Source organism: Parus major, chromosome 3, assembly GCF_001522545.3.
Source record: "Parus major isolate Abel chromosome 3, Parus_major1.1, whole genome shotgun sequence".
NCBI lineage: Eukaryota > Metazoa > Chordata > Aves > Passeriformes > Paridae > Parus > Parus major.
Window position 1 is genome coordinate 88,886,891 of NC_031770.1, and position 13,928 is coordinate 88,900,818.

Sequence of the window (13,928 nt, forward strand, 5' to 3'; positions counted from 1 at the left end):
ATTGGGTTTCAGTGGAAGCTCCTTGTGTTTGCAATTATGCAGATGGGAACTCTGAAGTGAGTGCTTGTGGGTAAAGCTGGCAGGACATTTATAGCACTCTCCTAGGCCTAGCATATGCTGCCCTGCCACAAGTAATATGTCTGAGCATTTGCAACTGCTCATGTTTACTCTCCAGAAATCATATTTTTCAGAAATACATCTGCAAACACTTAAAATGGTAGAGTTTTGTCTCAATATTTAGGTCACATTTCAAGACCTCAGATGTGTCCTCATTTGTGCCAGCGATAGCAGCATAACATGACTTTCAGCTTCTGACCTGACTCCCACTGTTATACCTATACTCCTGGTTTGTCTGTTCTTCCATAACTGCATCAGGAATGCCAGATTTAGATCAATGCATTCTTTGATAAAAATGTGTGCTTTATGCTAGCAATGGTAGAAGAATACTTTTTGAAATATGTTCAAGATAGACTACAATGTACAACAAAAGTTATAGTCTTCATAATTCAGAAATCCTGGAAGCAAACTGGTATAGCCAGATATCCTGTATGTTTGGAAAGCAAATACAAAGTTAATGGAATTCAATTGCATCTAATAACTATGCTGAGATTGATGGAAGCAGGAAAAAAGGAAGGAACAATCCTGACTTAGTAATCTAGTAGTATGCAGACAAAGTCTGGGTGGTTTTTGTTACTATTATTTTCCTCTCTGTCATGCAATGTCTTGATAGATGCTCCTGATGTTATGTTGGTTAGTACCAATTTTAGGTACTAAGATGCCATTTACTCAACATTTGTATTATGTATTTGCATTTACATACTGAGTTATGAAGTACTTAGGATAAAAGCAAACTTAAAACCTTTATTGTATATCTGAACAGTAAGTTGTGAAAAAGTTCCTTTCTGAAAGTGTTACTTTATTTTTTATCTACCTGATTATTGTATTTCTGCTTTTAATCTCTTCATAGATTAAAGAATAACGATCCTGTTGTATTTCCAGTGCTGAAAAGATCATATATTGTGTGAATTTATTACTTGTGGAAATATTCCATAGAGCACTAATTACTCCTTCAGATTTTATATCACCTTAAATTAGGCCCTGTTATAAAATAGCACTCTCCTTGTAACTAGTCTATAAAGAAGAAATTATTCTCTAACAGTTTTTAAGAGAAAATTGATCAGGAGACTCAACAAAGTGGTTGGTGTGAGTCTGTCAAAATTTTTATTTTCTGATCCGATATTCATGCTTTTCTACTAGTCTGAGATGCCTTGATAGTAGGACCTGAGCTCTCATGGCCTGCTTTTCAAAGGTGTCAGCATTACAGTCATAAGAGATGTAAAGACTAGCATTTTCTCTGCAGATGATGTCTTGTGGGTCTCAAAAGAATACCTGTGTCTTTTTGAAAATTCTGACTTTTACCTGTAAATAAAAAAATAAGTTGTTATTTGGGTGGGATGATTTTTTAATGCATAAACAGGTGATAGTGATGATTTTTGTAGGCATATGCCATGCATAATTTTTTCTTTACAAATAGGTTTGGTTAGTTGAATGCACTTTTTGGTATTGTTTTTTTAATTCCTTCTTCTAATATCTAAATTGTTGAAGTAGACAGGGCAGAATCTTGCTGATGACTTTCTGAGTGCTCAAGCTATGTAACAGATGTTGTTGGTTTTGTTCTCACTTGAGAAAGCAGGGAGATGACAGCTTTGACCACACAATACTCTTAGCAATCATTTGGTAATTACATGGTGCTGTAAGTTCAAACATGTTTTTTAGCCTGAATGCAGGTTTTTCTGTCAAGTATAACTTCTAGCTAGGTTGAAGACTTTATCTTCAACCTAGGTTATCTACATTCTGACAAGTTATTTTAACTAAATTCATTCCATATTATAATTACAGAAGAAGATAGATATGAGAACAGTGGTGTAATGAAGGAGGTAATTAAAAGACTTCTAGAACTTCAGGCAGGCTAATCTGCATTACTTTATTATTCCCAGTTGACAAAAATACTACAAGACATTACAGTATAGCTGCTGGTCCAAAGCGTATTGAAGTCAATGGAAAGATTCTCATTGAATTCAGCCTGGACTGGGGCCACAAAAAATGCTGTAATAAACTTGGACCCACTAACCAAAAGCAGCTTGGAAAATAATGCCTGCTTTTCTAAGTTGTAAAGCTAACAGTTCTCTCCCAACTAATTCACACTTTCTGCCTGTTCCTCATGATTTCTAATTTTAAAATTTATTTCCTCCCACAGTGGAACTACATTAATATAATGATTTTCTATAATTATAATATCTTTTTTGGTCTCTGTTTTGCCTACAGAGACTTGGGAAAGTATTTTTTATTATTTTTTTCAGGTAATGACATTTTAAATTTTATAATTTTGGAAAATCATGTAGAGAAGAGGTGGCATGCCCTGCTAACATATCTTTAAGACTGTTTTATAAAGACAATGTTAACAAAGGGAAATTCTTAAAAGTTGTAGGGAACTATAAAAGGAGCTCTAAACCCATTGTGGACATGAATGGCATATGCTATAAATAGTAGTAAATGGTACTCAGAGTACTGTTTTCTGCTTGTATGCTGTAGTGACCTCTTTATGGCACCCTGGCACTTTTTTCATTAATTGCTTTGCTGATACAAGTTAGATGCCAGCATTCCTCCCCTATTGCTGCTGTTTTGTGAACACAGAGATAGGAATACCTCTATCTATGTGTTTTAACAGTTTAAAATATTTCTACAGGCTTGGAAAGCTGTGTTCTAATAAACAGGTGTTTAGAATTTGTTAAAATCTCTTTTAATAACTTGTTAATATTTTTTTAACTGAAAAAGAGTATTAAAACAGTATGATTCTGAAAGAATAGTCCTGCATTGAGCACTTGAAGATGCAGCTTTGTTAAAGAGTGCAATAACTGACTTCTAAGAACAAAATTAGTGGTAGTGATGATTTATTTGTATTCCGTGACTGATTCCAATGAGATAGACCTGTTTATACACAAAACCAGAGGCTCTTCTGAAGAGTCTGAATTCTTCTATGCATTAAAATAATTTGGGGTATTTTTGAGATTTTCATATAGCGACTTTGAGCTCAGTATTATTCATCTTGGTTATCTGTACTAGAAAGTGAGCTTTAATTGCAAGATGAAGTGCTTTGGCACAAACTTATTCTGTCTAGAGCAAGACACATGTTGTTCCACCTGTGTTTTTCCCCCTGAGGGAATGACAATATGTAGCTTGAACCTTTAGCTGTCATGTTTTCAGCTTGGCTTAGAGGGAGTCTAGGGATCTGGTTTGAAACTAAGAGTGAATCAATTTGGTGGTAAGGATGTATTCATTACACATCCAATATACTCTTTCATGGAAATATTCCCCAAAAATACATATAAATATTTGCCTGTTATAATGCTTGTGCATTTAGGACATTGCAGAGACTGCAGTATGCGCGTGCTTACAGACATCACTACCTTTTTTCTCAGTACCAGAAAGTATGTTTTCTTGGTAATAATATTGCAGTGGGTTTTTCTGTAGAAATTGGGGTTTTTTGGCATTTTAACATTATAGCTATGCAATATGGCAATGTGTTTTTAAGTGGGAAAACATCAGTTTACTACAACTGATTATTATTCAAAAACATTTCTGATGAGCTGTTTTTGTTACTTTGAGCAAATGATGTACTGATACATTTTAAGTATTTCACTTAACATACTAATTCTTGGACTGAAAAAAAAGGCATTCTAAAAAATCAGTGGACTTGATCAAATGTAGATTTTTGAGAAGCTGAATGGACAAATCCACACAACTGTAAATTGATCTTGTGTTTTTTATCAGAAGTGTCTTTATTCTCAAATATAAGTTAAAAGTGGGGTAGTTGAATTGGCTTAAAGAATTAAAGAAATATAATGTGTGTATACTTGTAACTAGTTAGTTCAACCTTCTGAAAATAACTAGTAAAGATCTTGAAAGTTAAATGGTACAACGGAATAAAATAAGTATACCTGAAGTGCTCAACACTCACTTTCTTTGACATGTGATATTTAAAGAAGGACTCATTTGCATTCTTTTGGATCCACCTGGTGTCAATAGTAATATTTTGGTCATTCCTGAATGTGTGTGTGTGTTGGTTTGAAAAGACAAGTGTCTGCTAAGGAGGGCAGGAACCTCCCTTAAAATGGAAAAATGTAAATCTTCCCCCCCTCCAAGTTATTATAATTTTGAAATCAAGGAGTTCTCAGGCAAAGATATGGGAATAGGAATAACAGTTCTGTACTAGGAAAATTAAAATAAAAGTGCAGTAGTTAAAAAAAAAAAATACCACTGACAAGAGTCGGAATACAACCTTACAACCTGACTCCCTGTTGGTCAGGGTGTTGGTAGCAGTTTGATTAAATGGTGTCTGCAGTCCTGGAGTGACAGATGTGGTTCTGTTGAAGCAATGATCCTGTAGAACGGTGTTGTTTTCCTCTGAAGGTCCAGTGCTGGAGCAGATGGGTCTGGTCTTCCTCTGGGAATCCAGTGGATGAAAACTGACTGTAGTGTTCCAAATCTCAGATTGTATCCAGGTAGGAATGCTTGGCTCCTCCCCCTGGGTGGAGCATCTCCCAATGGGATGATGGAATTTTATCAGTCATACAGTGAGACTCAGTGGCCCATTAACAGAAATTATCCCCCTGGAGGGAGGATGGGTCATGGAGGAGATAAAGAACACTGCCCCAGCGTGGTTTTAACAGCTAGTAATAGAATACATACTTTTGGTTACATCTTGCAATGCAACCCAAGACAGTGTGCTAAGAAAGGCTTTTCTGAAAGAGGTAAGGCTTGAACAGAATGTTTGGACTGGTATATGTTGTATATTGGGTTGTATAACTGACCTGTTAGTGCCAGGAAAATAGATGCTTATACTTCCAGTAATCATTGTTTCACATGTGCTGATTAATCTTTAAAGAACAACATCTTTTAATCTTGCAATTTTCTTCTTAATATTTTATGACTTAGGTAAATATCTGCTGGTATTTCCAGTGACTCTGAAGACCAAAGAGAAACTTCCCCCACCTAATTGCTATACTTAGAAACCAAACATAGAGAGTATGAATGAAGAAGACTCTCAGTTAGATTGTAGCAGACATAAATATTTATAATTTCAAATGCTTTTGTTTGCACATTGCTGTTCTGTTCTATGCTTCGCAACATGTTTATGGTTACTTAACCACAAATAGAAAGAGATTTACCAAAAGGATGTTTGACTTTCCTTCCTCTGATGTAACTTCAACAAAGTAGTAACAGTGTAGTCAGCTTTCTAGCTAGTCATCTTTCTTCCACATAGGAGAAACCAGAGAAAAAAATTGTACCTGACTCCTCAGAAGGTCTGAGTTACAGCCTTCTTGAGAACTGTGGTCAAGATGGTGGTGCAATGCACTCTAGCTGTATCTAGCTCTAAGTGCTGTATCTGGCATCAAATCTACAGTCTGCATTCTGAGAATTACCCAGAATGGTTTTCATTTCACCTCATATAGTCAAGTATGAGGCTATATTTAGTTAGTTATTAGATTTTTTTTTTCTACAGTGAAACTGATATCTGCATTCAATTCATCATTAAATAAATGTCTCAAATAAGAGTAATTTTTGTTTCAACTGTCTTAAACAGTTTAAATATATTGATTAATTAAAGTTATTTTAATTGAAGCCCTGCAGAAAATACACAAGAGAAGAAAAAACAAGTTGTTGTTAGTTTTGTGTTCAAGTGGTGGTTGGGCTGTCAAAGTAATTAGTTACTTGTGTTTCTTCTGTGTGACCTTCTTGATCAATAGCACAGAATTATTCCTCTCCACAAAGAGCTTTAAATGTGAAATTGAGAAGATGATACTCAAGTCTCAGACACTCAAGTAAATATAATGCTAGAAAATTTGGGGAAATTTGGCACGATAAGTTTCATTTTTTTAATCCTTCCATGCTAAAATTACTGTGAATTAAAGCTATGGAAAGTCTTGTAAGAATGCAATCTGGCTTCTGATCTATAACAAAGCAAAATAAAATGTCATGATCTTTAATCAGAATGAATTTAAGTCTTCCTACTAATATTATTAAACCATTTAAAGAATCAACCTTTGCCTCTTATTGTGCAAAAATAATTTTTACTCTAGTATTTTGTTTTAGTAATTGAATTTAGCCGTAATGATTGCTGAGGGAGTCAAGGTGTGATTTTCTTTGTGCTCTGGAAGGGTTTGGTCCCAGCCTTTGTTCCAGTTTTTCTTAGCTCTTTCTTTAAAGAGGTAACAACTGCCAAACAGGCTTGGACTAAAGGAATCACAGATTTTTTCTCTTTAAATGGATAGGACTATATAGATTTATTTATTTATTTATTTTTCACCTGTTATTTACTGCCAGATTCTCTCTGTCAGAGCTTTGGGACTTTCTTAGCCAAAAATGCAGACTGGCCCATCCCATAATAACCAGCAATGGACCAATTCTTTAGGAATTTTGCAGTCCCTTTTGGAAGACAGTTTTACTGTTTTCTTTTGCTGCATCCTCTGACCAATTTTACAGAATCCACCATATTTTTTTTAAAAAAACAAAAAACATGATTTGTTGTCAAACTTGCTCACTGCTAATTTAACTGAGTTGTTCCTTACTATGAGAAAGAGATGTGGCTGAACCTGTCTGCATGAGTGTGACCTGTGAGGACAGAGCTCAGGTTATGTTGGGTGTAAGGAGCAGAGCAGCAATCAGTGCCCTTCTGGGAGGCTCTGCTGGCCTCAGCCTGCTCTTGTAAGTGCAAGGTGCTCAAGCGCCGTGACCCTCGTAAGTTTTTCTCCGTAATTCAAGTGGTAGAAAAATTTTAAAGCATTTTGAAGGCTTGTAACTGCTTGATTATCAGTGTGTTTAAGTGTCAGTTTGTCAGCGTTTAGAAGTCTGTAAGATTTCTGACAGTTTGGATGTTGGTTTTCACAGTCTCTAAGGCTAGCACGATAGGCAGAGGGAAGGTAGTGTCACCTACAGGGCTGGGAGTTCAGTTTAGTCTGCCCACCTTTGGATCAATGAAGATTTGGCAAGTCTGATGCTCATATTCTTTTTAGGGTTCTTTACAAGAAACAAGAGTAACACCAGTTTCAGCCTGTGACAAGATGTACACAGTTTTAATTTTCTATTAGTATTTCCAGCTTACAGATGATAGTTTTCCAAGGTTCGTGCTGTTGGCAGTGCAAAAGGGGTCACTTTGTTCCACATTTAACATGTGTGTTTTATTGCTATAACTGATTTGCCAAAAAAGTGTTTGAAAACTGCGGTCTTACAACTGCAAAGATCTTGGTAATATTTTTTCCTTTCCTGAACTTAATTTAAAGCTGCTATGCTAGTCTGGTGGGTAGTCATTGTGTCTGTGGGAATGCTTCTTTGTATGTAGCCTTTTTCTTTCATCAATTGTAACTACTTAGTAGTAGCCTATTCTGTTTCATTGAGTTTCTTTTCCAGTTTTATACATTAGCCAAATTTGGTTTGTCTCTTTCATTCTATTAGGATTATTAAGGATTTTCTATAATCCTTTAAAAAAAGTGTTCTGATTGTTGTACTTTCATCCAAAGTGCAATTACTTTGACTTTTACTTTTTTGCATGTCTCCAGTAAATTTCTCATGCATCATCAAGTGGGTTTTTTCAAGTAAGGATCAGTAATACATAAAGAGTTGTGTTTTCCAGGTGTTTAAAGGGATCATGGGAACATGTGGATAGATAGATATCTTTAGTGCATCATGTTCTATTGCTGTAATTTATGTAAGACCCAGAATTTATGTCTTCCCAGAATCAGAACTGCAGATTTTTCAGAGTGGAAGGAACCATTTGATATGAAACTTAAATCAGACAACTCATGTATGCTAGAAAAACCATCTTTTTATCAGAAGAAAATAAGATAATAAAGACAATTATACTAAAGTTCTTTACATCTTCCTGGGGAATTGACTGCAAAACAGTTTGCTCCTAACAGAAGAGCTTTTGGAAATACTCTATAATTTCACATCTTTCAGAGAAGAGATAAAATTTTATGAATATGGGTGTGTTACCTGTAGCTTAGAAATTCCTGCTTTCCATAATAGAGTGTCTTGTCTTACCAGGCACTGAAGAAATGGGGAATATTAAAGACAGTAGCAGAAAATAAAGAATATAAACGAGCTAATAGATACTCATTTTAAGACTAAAATAGGTTTAGTTTTGTTGTAGAGAAAGGTCTTCTGCGTGGTTTCTTCTGCTGTTTGCAAGAATAAAGTTAACCATAAGGGGGATGTAAATAATCCTGGTACTAGCTAGAAAAAGCAGAGAATATTTTGAGAGATGTAGCTTGTGTCTTAAGTAAAAATGCTAACATCTAGTTAAACTGTATATAAGGCCCCAGGGAATTTCCTTAATGGATTTTTTTTGTGGGGCTGCATGGAAGAAAGTCCATCTGTTTAAGATAATCCAAAACAAAAATAGACACCTCATGATTAATGAAAACTACAAGAAAATTTTTCCAGGGATTATGAAAACATTTTCCTCTTACAGTTAAATCCATTCTATTACGGTTAAATCCATTCTATCTGCCAGATATTATCAAAGAATGGAGGATTTATTTAAATTGCTGAAACTGGAATAAAATATATACAGACTCTTATAACTGGCATAATTGAGGCTCATTATCACAACAGAAATAAATTATTGCTTTTGGGTGTTCCGATGTCCCAGCTGTGCAGGCTGCAGCTGAGGAAGATTGCATCCAGGGATTTGGTTGAATACCAGTATGAGCTTCATTTTGCAATGATATTGAGACAGAAGTAGACATCAAGGTGTGTGGGGTTTGGCTGCCTGGACATGGCCACCAAGAGCCATAGGAGTTGTATGAGGACAACTGCAGCATCTGGCATGCACAACACAAATTTTAGAGCAGAGCAGAGTGACATATTTTTCAAAGGGTAGATTTGCTATCCCACGGTACCATCAGTGACACTAGAGATTATTTCAATTATCTTCATGGCATTCAAGTGTCACTTTGGGTCCTGGGCTTACCATGAAAAGCCTCCCCAGGCCTAACCAGACCTTAGAAAGCTGACCTAGCCTTCTAGGTACACATAGGTGAGAGGGTAGAAAATAAATTATTAAACAAGCAACAGAGGCTGAATAAAGAATAAGGACAGCAGTCCTAACCCAGTCTCTAAAAATCTTGGTTAATTGCCAGATAGGTACACGATGAGTTTAGCTTTTTAAGCACAAACTCAGCAGTATGTGATAAAACTGCAGTTGAGAATTTTTGGAATAAGCATGATTTTAAACTGAGGAATTAGATTTGCTAGTCTATCTTGCTGGCTGTACATTTCATAGTGATTATAACACTTGCTGATTAAGGCTAAAATAATGAATAATATTACAGGCTTTTATGGTCTAAGGGAAGACTTCCCATTTAAGGGAAAATTCAAATAAAGGAGGAGGGCACTGAATGAAGTGAAGGTAATTGTTGAAGTCAGATTGATGATCCTAAAAGAACTGAGGCAGTGCTTGCGATTAACTTAATTTTTAAATATGAAGAAGTATGTAATAAACCTTACATGAAGTTTGATATAAAAGAAAAAAGGGAACAAATTAACCAATTCAGAAGTATAGAAATTCTCCAACTCATACAAGGACAGAAATAAGTAAAGCAAAGTAGATGGTTTGATTTTTTGATATTCTGGCTGTAAATGTAGCATGGCTTTCTATTGGTATTTTAACTGCATATGTGATATATGCAAACCATTTAACATGCATTTTCTGGAAAGACAAGGAAAAATAAATTTTAGAATTACAACTCCGTTTCATATTTTATATGAACAAAATGTACTTGATAGCTTTGCAAAGGACATCTCCAAAGGCAGGGTTTTTTTTCTATAGGCCAGTGAATCATGAACTATTCCACAGCATTGATTCTATTACTCCCAGTGGGTGGCAGTTTTCCCATTTGTAGCAGTTCCAAACATTGTTTTTCTCTTAGTGGCAGAATAATTGCATGATGAATGTGTTTCATATTAAGTTTTGATTGAACACAGGCATTTGTGATAATTTTGGTTGCAATATACTCTTAAAAAAAAATAAAAAATCTGTCTTACAAATGGAGTAAAACTAATTGTTTTGCCTGATATTTTAAAGTTAGAATGCATTTTTTGAAAATTAAAGTAAGGTTTCTTCAATGGTTTAGTTGGTGTTATGTCATCTTATTAAATATAACTTCCTATTCAAAATGTCTTATTACATGTGGGACTAAAAAAAAAGCCAAAAGATGCTCAGACACTAAGGATCTGTATTGTGAATGAAATCTCTGTTTGGGAACGAGACACATTTCCAAAGCTTGATTTGTCTTTTGACTTAGAAGTTAGGTAAGAAACTCTTGATAGCTAAACTGCCTTTTAACCTTGTCTTCTGAGAAAGTGAAAATAATTCTAATTGATATAACCAGAGATTATCCATGTAAATAGAAGTAGTAGATTTGGATAGATAATGACAAGGCAAACAATTTTAATTTTGTAGGTATTCTGGAGCTGATTCTACAGAAATTAGTCTTTGTAATTACTTAACCATGCAAGCTACACAAAAAAAAAAAACAACTGGTGAGAAATACTCATTCTTCATGACCAAATTAACCACTTCATTCTCCTTTTGTGCCAGCCTACATGTGGAGAATAACTGAAAATCTCCACCCCATGTACTCTGGAAGTCACTCACATCAGCATAAGTGATATATTTATTCTTAGCTGAGTGAATGTCAATGAACCATAAGAGAGTTGTAAGGGTCTAAACCAGCTCTCATGGACTTACGGACCTAAGTTCCACATACCTCAGTAGTGCAGAATCAGACAGAAAAGGAAAAAAAGGGGGGAAAGAAAGGAAATACGACTTAGTTTTATTCATCTTTCCCTTTAGAGTTTCATCTTTGTCACTGATATAAAATTAAATGTCATGTACCAGCAATTTATTTTAACCAAGAAAGATCAACCCAGCTCAGCAGAACATTATGCTTCTTCTAGGCATTCTTATATCATGGTAAATCATTTGTTGTGTTGGATAAGTGTGTGGAGCTGTCTTCTCTGAGCCCTCCAAATTGCATAGAAATGTAACTGGATATCTTTTGTACATTCAGGACAAGAAGGTTGCTGCCTAGTGGGATGTTTTCCAGCATATATTAAATTCTGGTTTGTATTAGAGGGACAGACACTCATAATTTGATTTTATATTTTGCAGCTACAGAAATAAATAACTATATTATTAAATGTTATAATTATATTAAATAATTATATTGAGGACTGCCAGATTGGTTTGGAAGTTCCCAAATGTGGTGGTGCACATGCCCTGTTTACCATCTCTTTATTTGTGCAAAAGATCTAAGAAGGTTATGGACAAAAGTTAAGAGTTTTGTAACGTAACACGAGTGGCAGTCTCAGTATGAGGCATTATTTTCAAGTTCTTTTTTATTGCATTATTTGATTTCTTCCTTTAATGATAGACAAGTTGGATTTTTGATGGTCTGTAAAATGCTCAGGATGTAATTGTTAACTCATATGCCGTTGACCAGTGAACTGTTTCTACTTGTTATGGTCATTATTTACTAAAAGAGGGTGTAAGCTGCAAAACAATGGAACTATCTTTTGCACAGATGTAATCCATATGGAAACTATTGGGTTATGGTTGTTACATTCATGTTATTTTTTTCCCATAGAATACATTTGTTTTGGTGGTGTCTAGAACAGTCATCTTGTCTTCACTGCAATGTGTTATTTTCAATATTAGATTAAAACGTAAAGTGTGTAAGCCAAATTCTTGCTGCAGATTATTTATGGTACAAGAATATTGTCTGTCCAACAAATTTGAATAGTTGAGAGAAAAAATAGTCTGAATGTAGACTTCTTCATTAAGCATATACAGAGTTCTGTTTCTACCTGAATTATGTTTGATTAAATGATCATCGTTAGAAAAATGTAAGATATACTGTAAAGCTGAATGAACAATGATGCTGAGGAAATGGCAGAGATCTTCAATTATTTATGGAGATGGAAGCTAGTGCACATCAAGTAAAACTATATCTGAATCTTTAAAGTCACTGTACTCTAGATAATACAATCTGTCATGCTGATGGTCCTGTTGACCAGGGCTTTTGCTTTAACTTATGTGGGAAATATTATGGATAATGTGAAGTGGTTGCTTTCCACACTGATATGTCATTCAGGGTTCTGGGGCAAGCTAGATCATGTGAGCCTACTGAGCAGCAGACATGGACTCCTGCAACAAAAGCAGTGGGGAACAATTCAGCATCAGTGTTTCACTCTATCCCTAGAGAAATCTGCATGAAGCTCTTTCTCCTATGTGTTTTTGGCGCTTTGAAGGATTTTGTTATTCTTGAGGTTTTTTGTTGGTGGTTTTTATTTTGTTTTTGTGTTTTTGTTGGTTTGTTTTGTTTTGTTATGTTTTGGTTTGTTTTATTTTGCTTGTTCCTGCCCATGTTTTGAACCCAAATAATTTAGGCAAATGCTAAAAATTCTGGGGAAATAATTCCATATATTTAAAATGTTTTCTTTTTCCTTCTCAGGGAATTCCTGGAATTCCTGGAAATCAAGGAGCAAAAGGACAAAAGGTACCATTAGTTGTTCAAAACACAATTAAAACCTATACTTTATATACCCATTCCAAACTAAGGGTTCAGCCTTAGAGAAGTGTTTTCCTAGTGGGGATTTATGACATCAAATCATTCTGCAAAAGAATGGAGACAATTCATGGCTTGTTTAAAAATCTCTTACTATGTTTTATTTCAACTATTCCAGAAGGAATTAATAGTATAAAAGGAACCATGTTAATTCCATAATACACTGAGAAACAATCTTAACTAACTAAATCTGCATAGTTAAAGAATATATTAAAAAATGCATTAGTCACAGAATTTTTCTCTTTATGTAAAAAATGCAGGGTGAAGTTGGACTACCAGGTCAACCAGGACCAAAAGGGTCACCAGGAGATACTGTAAGTTTCAAAACTGTGTAATTATGAACAAATAATTGTGGTGTTGTCATTCTCTGCTTGTCATAAACAAACATGCAGTGGTAAATACAGGAGCAAACTAGCATTTGCAGGTTGGAAAGACAAGGTTATGGCAAATGTAAGTTTTTAGCTCAGTGACATATTTGCAGTGTGGAAATTCTGTCTGAAAGCTATGAACTGGTTTTTTTTCTGTTACCCTTGCCATTACTTTAAGCTTCTGAATATTTTGACAAGAGGTGAGAGTTTATATAAGTTCTTGGATTTTGATGGTTGTTAAGAGATTTAATTTTTCAGTTTAGTAACTTTTCTGTCTAACAATTTATCTCTCCCATCTCTTTTTGAGGTCTTTCCCTATGAGAATTTTCATCAGTGAACTTCTTGATATGCAGTAGTCAGGCTGGATTTCATCCATTTTGATAGACAAAGGGGGTTCTGATGTCACTTTGTAGTGTTAGAAGTATAAGTAGTACATATTTATATCTTCAACAAATACAGAATACTCAGTGGTTCTCTAAAAGGGCCTTGATGTTAATTTCTCAGTCATCAGTACTGTCACACTGTTAAGACCATCTTGGTACCTACGTTTTACTTACCTTTCCTTTCATGACTGGAATAATCTTTTCAGGGACCGTTCTTTCCCACTTCCAGTGGCTGCAGGGGTCTTGTGGTGTCTTGTGCCTCACTTAGTTGGATGACAGGAACCTTGAAGGAAGAGGATGCCAAGGATCTCAATGTGGATTTTTAAATCCTCTCTTTCTTGATGATCTCTTGAACATCCTAGCTAAGGTTACCATCTTCTAGGGTGGGTAAGGCCACACCTTGATACCACAATTACTTGGGCCTAAATCCCACTGCAATATTCCCTGTTCTGAAGGGAATCCTTGTTTGGATGGAGGTCAGCAACACG

General features: G+C 35.2%; 1 protein-coding gene across 1 annotated transcript in view; it reads left to right on the forward strand.

Annotated features, from left to right (window-relative positions):
* Positions 1-13,928, forward strand: part of COL21A1 (collagen type XXI alpha 1 chain) — a 69,407-nt gene that overhangs the window by 37,037 nt on the left and 18,442 nt on the right. The window contains exons 17-18 of the mRNA XM_015623439.3: positions 12,576-12,620; positions 12,950-13,003. Of these exons, the coding sequence (XP_015478925.1) occupies positions 12,576-12,620; positions 12,950-13,003 (99 nt within the window). The remainder of the gene's footprint in view (positions 1-12,575; positions 12,621-12,949; positions 13,004-13,928) is intronic.